At 28.3% G+C, this 11,844-nt stretch overlaps 1 protein-coding gene across 3 annotated transcripts in view; it reads right to left on the reverse strand.

Annotated features, from left to right (window-relative positions):
* LOC136080637 (A disintegrin and metalloproteinase with thrombospondin motifs adt-1-like) overlaps positions 1-11,572 on the reverse strand; it is an 89,029-nt gene extending 77,457 nt beyond the window's left edge. For 2 of the 3 annotated variants that reach the window (XM_065797542.1, XM_065797541.1), the window contains exon 1: positions 11,380-11,572. In XM_065797542.1, coding sequence (XP_065653614.1) covers positions 11,380-11,385 — 6 coding nt within the window. In that variant the 5' untranslated portion in view covers positions 11,386-11,572. The remainder of the gene's footprint in view (positions 1-11,379) is intronic. The other variant, XM_065797543.1, reaches the window with a different exon arrangement.
* Positions 11,573-11,844: the final 272 nt, after the last annotated feature.

An 11,844-nucleotide genomic window follows, 5' to 3' on the forward strand; every position in this document is an offset into this window, starting at 1 on the left:
TTGAGTAGAATAAAAAGATTTAAAAAAAAAAGGATAAAAAGCAATGAACAAACTGTTGCATCACCGTGACTCTGTTGCCTCAAACCACCAGTATAAACCTTTGCGATAAATTAAATATTAACTTTAAATCTTTAACTAACATATAAAAATTAATACTTCTGATGCCGGTGGGAAATTTGATTGAACTTCACTTAACTGGCTGAATATATATATATATATATATATATATATATATATATATATATATATATATATATATATATATATATATATATATGTATATATATATAAACATATATATATATATATATATATATATATATACATACATAAATATATGTACATATATATATATAAATATATATATATATATATATATTAACTGGTTAACTGGCTATATATATATATATATATATATATATATATATATATATATATATATATAAATATATGTATAAATATATATATATATATATATATATATATATATATATATATATTAACTGGCTATATATATATATATATATATATATATATATATATATATATATATATATATATATATATATATATATATATATATATATATATATATATATATACATATTGATATTATATTTTAATTATTAAATATATATAATAATATTGCTAATTCAACTATTTTCTTGGTCCCTTGGAGTCTTCAAGATATTTGGAGTTCACTGTATTTTTATGTTGCTTAATAATGTTCTTTACTACTATTTATTTAATACTTACTATTTGTTACATATTACTATTCTTAATATTAATTTTATTTTTTATTGCAAGTGTTAAATAATGTTAAATATACTATTTGTATAATTTGCATTTTCTAAGTAATAATAACTGCATTACTGATTTCTACAATAAATAATAGTTCAAAATGATAAAGGCAATTGTTGTCAAGTATCTTGATGAAAGAAAAATTTTTCTTGCTAGTAATAGCAATATTGGAGACTTCTTAATTAATGGTAAGCTTATTTTTTACTGCACATTTGTTGTTTATTCAATCTTCATTTTTTTTTAATCAATCTTCAAGTTCTTTACAGTTCACATTTTTGTCTTCATAATATTTAAAATATTACATATGCCAAAAACAATGGTTGAGCTATTTAATTTAAAATTATACTTTTTTAGCTTCTAAGAAGTTTGGTGACAGTAATATAAGTGGCATCATTTGGAATAGATGTGAAGTCGATTCTCAAATATTTGTTGCCATTTTAAATGAACAAAATCTGGAAGTGGAAGTTATAGCAAAAATAAATGAGCTCAACACCTTTGTTTAAAGTTTAAAGGGATTTCCTCCTGTTAAAGCTGTTTTTTCTGCTGTAGATAGTAACTCTGATCCTGTTTCATTCGACGACAACCAACAATCCACTATTCATCAATTTCCAACTGAATCTACATTATACCAAGACTCTAATTATAAAGAAGATGTACTTGAGGATTTAGACGTGTCTTCAAAATGGCAAAATTCAAGTTTATTATCAACTGCTGCACAAGTTGCTGAACCACCAAAATCAAGTGCTGGACCACCTGCATCTCAAAAAGTAATTTTATCTTGTTCTAATAGTAGTTTTTAAACAAGTAAACAATATGTAATGATATCATATCTTAAAATACATGGTCAGGAAGGTTCAGTTGTATGTGAAAACTGTTTTTCAAAATTTAAAGGTTTTTTCAAAAGTGTTAAAGATTTTAAACTTCACAATAAAAACTGTTTTGCTCCTTTCGGTACTAAAATTGAAGTAATTAATAATAATATTGATTTTAATATTGAAAAACCGGATGATTTTCAATTTTTGAATGAGAATAGAAAAGATCAACTTGCTGCATTAGCTCTTCATTTGTGAGGAAAATATCGATGCTCTGAAAATGTGGTCAACATAATTTTTTCAAACTTGCAAAACATTTTTAATAATAAATCACAAAACCAAGAGATTTCTACAATTTGTAAACAACTATCAACGAAATATCTAATAACAAGATATTTTCAAACTGCTTTTAAAATGCCACAAGTTTAGTTAGTATCCAAAAATAGTTTACATGGATGTTTTATTCCATTTAAAGAAATACTTCAGTTTATTTTTACATCAAATAAATATGATAAGTTTCTACTTTAGCGATATATGGTTCTAAATCTGTCAAGGTAAAAAGCTTTATGAAATCTCTTCTTCTTCACTTGGTACAATCTCTAAATGAACTATCATTGATTGATTGCTCAATTTTAACTAATGTTAACGGTAAAAAATTCATTGTAAAGTTAAAACACTTTATTGGCGATTCATTAACTTGCAATGCAATTGCTGGTTTTAAAGAGGGTTTTAGCAAGAAAGTTGTGAGCTGCTGTAGAGTGTGTAATTCGACCAGGTCAGAAATGTTAGTTTATAATAAACATTCTCAGTGTAAAGTAAGGAGTTTAGAGGAACACAAGGTGAGAGTCAAAGAACTAGATAATCCTAGTCTTCCCAATACCTTTGCAGATAGAACTTTTCTTGAATCATGGGGTTTTAAAAGGTTTTTTTACAATAGATAGCTTGAACGATTTTGTAAAATTGTGAAACAATTTTACAAAATCGTTGGGTATTGGAGTGATTGGAGCTGGGGAACAAAAAAAACCTAATTTGTGGGCCCACCCGGCCCTTAAAGTGGGAGCAACGAGTTTATAAAATATTTTCTTTACAATTTTTATCTAAATTAATATTCATCAACAAATTTCAAGTTTTATGCAATAATCTCTTAGTGTTCAGTTTTTATGACCCTGCAATGTTTACAGTCCCCTCAAATTGAGGGGGGTTTGAACTTTATATGGTCATAGTTTTTGAAAAATACGAAATTATTGCATGAAATTTGAAATTCGTTGATGAATATAAATTTAGATAAAAATAGTAAAGAAAATATTATATAAACTCGTTGCTCCCACGTTAAGGGCCGGGTGGGCCCAATAATTAGGTTTTTTTTGTTCCCAAGCTCGAATCACTCCAATTCTATGCAAAACATTCTTTTTTGATAAGCATAAACATACAAAAGTTTGGAGTTTGCACAATGGCTGTAAGTGTCAAAACTCAAATATCTAAAAATCCAGTGTACCACTGACTTTAGTTGTTGTAAATGTTTTATTTTGTCAATTTTCACAAGATGAAACTAAATGTTTTTTATTATTCCTTTTATGTTTTTAATATTGACATTATTAATAAATTTTTAGACTAACAGAATCCCTATTGATGGTGAAATTAAACAAACTCTCGTTGATTTTTTTCCACCTCGCGTAAACTTTTTCTGAGCAGCAAGTTTTCTATTAAAGATAAGGTGATATCTAGAGAGCTAAAGTCTTCTTTATTAGCTTTTTGTTGTTCGCATGTGCCTAATTGTAGTAATATCAAAAATAGATTATTGTTACGAAAAATATTTTTTGCAAAGTTAAAGTCTACTTGCATTTCTTTATATCCTTCTTACATCCATAAATGGGTAAGAATTACGTCTTTGATACTATAATTTTTTTTTTATAAAATTTTGTAATATTTATTGTTTTAGTATACTATTTTGATCTCCTTCCTTTTCCACCGTTTTTATATTTTACTTCAGATTTTCAAATTTGTTGCTGCGTACATAAATTGTTTGATTCAATTTATTTAATTTTCTAATAGGATTTCTTGTTCAAAAAGTTACCTAATAATTATAGACAAAGACAATTTAGTAAATGTCATAGTTTAAAGGTGAGGCGATTTTCTCATTTTTCTGTTGTAAATAGTTCCATCAATAATAGCAGCTGATTTAGTAAATCCAGCAGTAAATCCAATTTTGTCCGAATCAGTTGTAGATAAAGAACAGCTATTGCAAGATGTTGTAGTAAAATTTTTTCTGTGTTTATTAATTTTTGTATTTTAATGATTTCTAATTCTAATATCAGAAATTATAGTCTAATTAAGTAAACTTAGATGCAAAAAATTTAGAAATATCAAAATTAATATTAAGTGTCAGCTCGTTACTTTATTTTATTAAATAGCTATAAAATAAAGAATGTATATAACTGTTTTTATTCGCCTTGAATGAATTTAATAAGAAAAAGCCATCGCTTTTAACACTATCTATTCTAAACAGACATCTTTTTTAATAACGAGACTTTTAGTGTATTTCCAAAAAGAGTTACTTATGCTCCTGGATTGATGCTGGAAGAAGCGATTCGTTTGTACCCTATTTTTAAAGACTCATTTCTTAAGATTCAAAAGATGTTGGTTTGGATATCTCCGGATTTGCAAACCCATACTGAAAGTTTAATGCTGCTCCAGAAATCACTTATTTCTAAGAAGACAACTGATAAGTTGTTTATGAAAGTTGATGTAAGTTTTATTTGTTTTTTTTATTTGGTATTAATATTATTGATTTAAATCCATTTAATGTATTAACAAAAGTTTTTTTTTTATGGTTGCAATACTTATTTTGTATTTATAATATTTTAGTGTGATTCAATACATGAATACTTAAGAGTGCCAAGCTTGTATGGTCCACAAGTCATCGATAATAAAACGGAATATGGAGTAAGGAGTCGTAGAGGTGTCGAGATAGATGTTTAGCCCTTGATCAGTACATGTGAAATGGTTGTTTCGATGGCCGTTTATTATTTGCTAGATTTGGCATATCCTTCTTGTTTTGGGCAGCTTCTGGGTTGTTTGCAAGATATTTGCGGCTTTGGACAATCGGCTTTACTATCTAAAAAATGCATTTTTCTTTTGCAATCTTTTCACAGCAATGTGAAGTATTTTTGAATCAATAAATGTTAATAAGTTAATTTCTTCAACTATTTTGTAAATAATTTTCACGATAATGAAACATAGTTTAAAATAAGTATATTAGGAAATTAAACAGCATATATTTTTTTTATTTTTTAATTTAACTTTTATAAACATAAAAAATGTTCAAGGTTAGTTAGTTTGTTTATTTAGCAGTTTCTGCTATTAATCATGCTTTTCAAAAAACCTACTTTAAAATAAATATTTATAATTTGACATAACGGGTAACATAACGGATAAATACCCGTTTTATCAGGTTTTAAACATAACGGTAAAATACGCGTTTTATAACGGGAGTTTTCCTCTCACATAACGGCTAATTGGCGTTATGTAACCGTTATGCTCAAGGCAATTTTGATATAAACAAACATAACGCTAAAACCGTTATGATATTTTCATTCATATTAAGTATAAAACATAACGGCAATTAGCTGTTAAGTGCGAGGAAAACTTCCGTTATGTTTTTTAAAAATATAACGGTTTTTTTATTTACTGTGTACGTCTGTCCAACAACATCTGTAAATCCCCTGAGGTATAATAACATCTGCCCAACAACATCTGATATTTCATTTAAATCTAATAACATCTGTGTAAAAAGTAAATGGTTACTACAGATGTAGTTACATCTTTTCTATTATCAAAGTATAACAACTATGCGTAACTCTATCTGGAGATTTAAGAGATGTAGTTACATCTTTTCTATTATCTAAGTATAACAATATTTGCACAACTACATCTGCAAATTCTACAGATGTATTCACATCTTTTTCAATTATATTAAATATAACTACAGATTTTATGAAACTAATAAATTATAATGCATTATTTTTAACCAGATCAAATTGGACAGGTGTTGTTGAAGTAAAAAAAAATACAAATCATATTTGACTAAAGTAAATAGATGATATTGGACTACTCTACAGATGTTTTTAGACAAATGTAGTAATCTTTTATTGTTCTCCCAGCATACTTATAGTATATTTGTATTCAGGTGTGAACGAATTAGCTGTCTTCTACTTTCTTTTTTTCTTGTTCCAAGAAGACCTAATGATCTTATCATAGAGCACTACCACACGGAGAAAAGAAAAAATTTAGGTCATTAAAGTAACTATTGCCATGCTTAGCAAATATTTATTGTTATCATTATATTAAGAATACTAGCAAATATAGAGGGCGCGTGTGGTAAATGGTACGTGTACATTTTCCTTTATACTTTATACTAATGTAGACAAGTGATGGTGATTTTAGAGAGATATTAATATAAAGAAATCCTCGCTAAATGATTTTTTGGAAGTTTTTTCTAATAAATAATCAAATTAAGTCTTGGTCTTATTTTTGAAAATCACTATATTGAAAATATCTACATGGAATGGATCTGTCACTCGCACTTTTTTTTTTTTTTACCTATCTGAAAAATAATTGTTTAAATAATATTTGTTACAAAAAATGCTTTGGTTTTGGGAAGCATTGTTGTTTTTGAGGAGCTTAGATTTAATGCAATATGATAATTCCTCAAGTTTATAAAAAAACTTTAAATGTTAAAAAAAGAACATGCTAAAACAGGAGAAATGTTAAATAAATATCTGCGTATAAACCGTTGCTAACCTACTGCTCGGGTTATTCATGTATATACACAGTGGTGTTTGAAGAGATTTTTTAGCTGTTTGGCATACGTGGCCAAACGACCCAATTTCTGTTTCTCTCAAACAAAAAATATTAAAAAAAAAAAATTAAATATCTCCAAGGATCCCTAAATCTAACGGCCCTGGCTTACATTGTTTGAGGGCCCGTAAGTTTTGCTTACACTGGGTCGCGGTAGCTATCTCACTAATTTTACACGTAGATAAAGATATTTACATAAAAAAATCTAAACTTTTCATTTCTTTATAAAATGCTGTAGTTGTTTAAACCAGTAGAGAATTAAAACTTTTACAGTTCTACAGGGGATGTTCTTGAGAAGGTGGGAAACTTTTGTATTAACTTGGCGGTAAAGCCTTACAAAAAAAAGAGTTCTTTAAAAAGTTTGGGGCTCCTAAATTATGCAAGGGACTCATAATCCAAAACTGGTTTAAACTTTCTCTCTTTAATTTTAACATAATAAAAAAATTTACACCAAAAAAACTTGTAAAAAAGAACGATAATTTTGCCTTTTAAATAGTCTACCTCCTCTGAATCTACAATGGGTTTATGCGCCTTCTGGTCAAAATCCTTGTTTCATCTTTGTCTAAGTTCCAGACCATTCAAATGATCGGCATTCAAATGATTTAAAGAATTGTTTTTGTAGGAAAAATATTTATGGACCGAGAGAGTTACAATCAAGGGCGAAAACCTATTGTTATTATACAAACTTTACCGGAAAGAAATATCTAATACCGAGCAGCCACAAACTAAATGTTAGTTATTTAAAGTTTTACTTTTTTGCATTACTGTTGAAATGAGAAAAAAATTTTCTATTAAAGTTATTGTGTATTGAATAAAAATAAATTTCCTTATTAAATAGAGATAACTTTTACTTTACTTTAAAAATTATATAAAATGTAAGCATATATAACTTAATTTTTGTTTAATTTAATTTATTTTTCAAAATAGTTTGTTATTACTTATAAAATACAAAATACTTATTTAAAAAGTATTATTTTATTTGTAAATTTAATTTACATTTGGTAGCAGTGACGGATCCAGGACTTGTTTGTCTGGGGTGGGTGAAGCTAGGGAGGGGGGGGTTGATAGTAAAATATTTTTGCATTTTGAATTACATTTGCGCCTTCTATAAAAACAGAGGTCCTCATTCTTAGGATATTTAAGGACTTTAAGGTACTAGTGTGTGTGTGTGCGGGGGGGGGGGGGTGGAAGGGGTGCATACCCCATACCCCCCTGCTATGGATCCGTCAAAGTTTGGCAGAATATTACTTCTATGTAACTCATATTTATATGCAAGTTTTTATTTTACAATTATGGTAATAATTTTTTTTAATGATTTGTTTTTATTACGGATCGCCGGTATATATTTGGTTGACTAACTTTGCGGTATACTTTATCGTATATTTAATATACTAAAAGAAGGTATACAATTTAGTATACCTATTTTTTTAGTAAGAACATGTAACGAATTGTTAATTTGACCTGCCCTTGTTTAAGGAACTATTACGTAAAAAGTAATTAAATTTTTAATTGAAAAAGTAACAAGCATTTATGACTTTTACTTTTTGATCTGTTCATTAAATCAAGAAGTAATTTACTTTAACATAAATTTTTGTAAAGTAAATACTTCTAAAAGTAAAAAAAAACATAAAATAAAGTAGTTTCATAAAATTTCTTTTTTTTTATGTCGATGTAAATTTACTTCGAGTGTTTAAAATTATTCAAGTACTTTTTCTAAAAGATTTTTTTTTACTTGTGTAAGTAAAAAAAAGTTAGTAAAAGCATAGGCGCTGGAAAGTTTTTAAAGACTGATGGGAGGAGGGGGCAGAAATGGGGGGGGGGGGGCTTGGGGAGGGGTACCTCTCCCTTAATGGGGTGTTTGGGGGGCGTTATCCCACTGAAATTTTTTTAGGCATAATTAACCCTGCTAAATGCAGACTTGCAATCCTTTTTAAATCATTATATTTAAATATATGGTACAAAACAAAATTTACCAAAAACAATTACAGTTACTGTAAAAAATACCCAAATACGGATGAACGATCACGGGTTTTAGCCACAAACTCCTCCATAAGTGCTGTAATGTCAACCTTGTCTAGGTAATCTTTGTTAATGTGCATTAAAGTGAGGTGAGTGAGGCGACTCTGTGACATTCTTGACCGCAGCCAAGTATTAAGCCGTCTCAATGCACTGAATGACCTTTCAGAACCAGCTACGGATATTGGAACAGATAAACACAACACAAATACCTGTTTCACCATGTCAAAAAACCTGCGGGTACTTGGTTCAAGGTCTTTTAAAGCTACTGCTAGCTGGTGTAAGCAGTTGCAGCTTGAACTGCAACATAGGAACACCGACATTATTTGGCAAACTTTGCAGTGGCATGCTGGCTAGTGTGGCTGCATTACTTGTGGATGTGCATGAACCTATCAAAATAGCTTCTGTGCTTGCAATTTTATGCAATCCTTCTTGGTTAAAACAGCGCTGCAATTCTGCAATTGAGAACCTTTCTCGATGGCTTTCCTGTGTAATTCTGAAGCAAATTCATCAATACGCAAGATTAAACATTAAAACAAATTTTGCTTTTTTAAATTTTATTTCATTTTCATGGAGTCTGTACTCTATACTCTGTACAATGAAATTTTTTTACTAATCGAATTCTATTGAAAAATTCTTAATTTAATTCTCTTTTTTGTCATGGATAATGATTTTGAAACAATAGACTTTCAAAAGTTGCGTTTTGACGTTTTCAAAACTAAAAATATTTTTTTTGCGACTGATTTATATGAGGGCGATATTTTCTTCTATAACAGAAAAGCATTTGACTCTACATATTTTGTTATTAACACTTTTAAAGCTGAACTCCAAACTAAGGCATGCTATCGGAAAAATCTGCTCACCTTTTGCGGTGTGGTAAAGCAAGTTAACGATCGTTTTTTGAAATTATTTTTTTGTGTGTGGTAGTGTTTGTATAATAGAACATTTTGGCAGAAAAAAATAATTAAGAATATTATTTAGTTTCAAAATGTCAACCGAGCAAACTAAACAAAGATTTTTGATTGTGAACAAACACATAAAAAATCCAACTTTATCGAACAGAAAGTTGGCGAAATCATTAAAAATATCAAGAAGAACTGTAGATACTGTTCTCAAACGGTTTACAGAACAGAAAACTATTCATAGAAAACAAGGAAGTGGTCGAAAAAAACGCACAGCAAATCCTAGAGCTCTCGAACGGTTGGAGACTTCATTGGAAGAACATCCTGATTGGTCTAATAGATGCCGAGCGAAAAAACTGAAGGTTTCCAAATTTTTTGTACACAAATGGCAACAGAGACTTGGATATCAAAGTTTTAAATTAGTTAAAATGCCAAATCGAAACGATAAACAAAATTCAACCGCAAAGAGTCGAGCTCGAAAATTGTATGACAACTTGTTAACAAAACATAATGGATGCATTTTGATGGATGACGAAACTTATGTTAAAATGGATTTTAAACAAATTCCTGGGCAGTGCTACTATGCTTCTAAAATAAGAGGAAATGTGAGTGATAAATACAAGTATGTAATGACTGATAAATTTTCGAAAAAAATTGATGATTTGGCAGACACTTTGCTCTTGCGGCAAAAAATCGCCAATTCATGTTTGTTTGGGCACAATGAAATCTTCGGAATACGTGAAATGTTGTCTTTCTCGTATAAAACGACTAATTAAAGCTCATAGAAGTACTTCAGTATTGTTTTGGCCTGATTTAGCCTCAATACATTACTCAAAAGATGCTCAAAAGTTTTATGATGATAATGGAGTGATGTTGGTTCCGAAAAAGATGAATCCTCCAAACTGCCCCGAGTTACGTCCTATTGAAAAATATTGGGCCATCATAAAACAGAAATTGAAATTAGGTGGAAAAACAGTAAAATCAGCTACAGATTTGAAGAAAAAATGGGATTACGCAGCTAAAACTTACAAAAATCACTCTGTCCAGAAACTTATGAGAGGCATGAAAAAGAAAGTCAGAATTTTCTGTAAAACTTTTTTTTTGTTTTTTCCCTATTAATATGTAATCTTTACAGTCTTAATTTCTCAGAAATATATTGATTTAAATACATTTAAGTTTTCTTACATCCTTTTTTGATCAAGAAAGGTGGGCAGATTTTTCCGACAGCGTGTCTTAACATAGGAAAGTTCACGGTAATACGCATCAACATAAATACAACTTAAATACAAATATCGATAAGCTAAAATACTTTCTTATCGAGTGCAAAAGTTCTTTCAAAAAAAAAGAACTTTTGCATTCTTTTGAATGCAACAGTTTTTTTTCTTCGGAGTGCAATTATCGCTGTTTTGAATCGCGGATAGTGATATTTTGGAGGGGGGGGGGCAGAAGATTTCTTTTGCCCCCGGTGCAGAAATGTTCCTAAAAATTAACAGTTTGTTTAAAATATTGTTTTTCGTTAAAATTTTATACGATTATGACTTTTTTAATAAGCAAAATACATCATATTAACATATGATGTATTTTGCTAATAAGAATATAGAAAATATCTATTAAACATTTTAATCAAAAATTATTTTTCTCAGACCAAAAAAATTAAAATAATAAATTATAGGCGTATTTACGATTTTAAATTTTGATTTAAAATTTTTTTAATTTGAAAAACTAATTAAAATTAAAATAACTTAAAATCAAAATATAAAGAGTAAATACGCCTTGAATTACGGCACACTACTTCTAATAAACATTGGTAATTTTAGAACATTAACAATTAACAACAACAACATTAATTAACAATAATTAACATTAAGAACAACAACAATTAACATTAAGAAAAATGCTGATATATAACTTTAAAAAAAAAAAAAATTAGTTTATAAAATATATCTATATATATTTAAAACACTATTAATTTAATGTGTTAAAACTTTTACCAGCATTGCTCACAATTTAGTATATTTATCAAAAGTCATTCCAGACTTATCTATTGAATTCATCTCACAGAAATTATCTTCAATAATCCATTCCAGACAACAACAAAATGATTTAGAATTCATCGAAATATATAAACAAGATTACAAAAAACAAAGAAGCAACGCTTTATATTATTCTTGAAAAATGACTGTCAAATTCAATAAGTTCATTTCGTTAATAATTAAAATAAGAAAACACGGAATCCATTGTACTTGTTATTTCGTACATAAGCAATGATCCTAAAAGAAAATAAATGAGCATTTATTAAATAGCAAAATAAGTTTAAATAATAAATCATTTCAAATGCATGTTTTTGTTTTTCTTTTTTTTTCTTCTTAGGGAACTGGTTGAATTAAAGTGTGACTTTTGAAACTATAAGGGTAAACAAGTCAATTGAGTATTAAACTAAGCGAATTGACCATTTT

This window comes from Hydra vulgaris, chromosome 05 (genome assembly GCF_038396675.1).
Source record: "Hydra vulgaris chromosome 05, alternate assembly HydraT2T_AEP".
In the NCBI taxonomy this organism is placed as follows: domain Eukaryota; kingdom Metazoa; phylum Cnidaria; class Hydrozoa; order Anthoathecata; family Hydridae; genus Hydra; species Hydra vulgaris.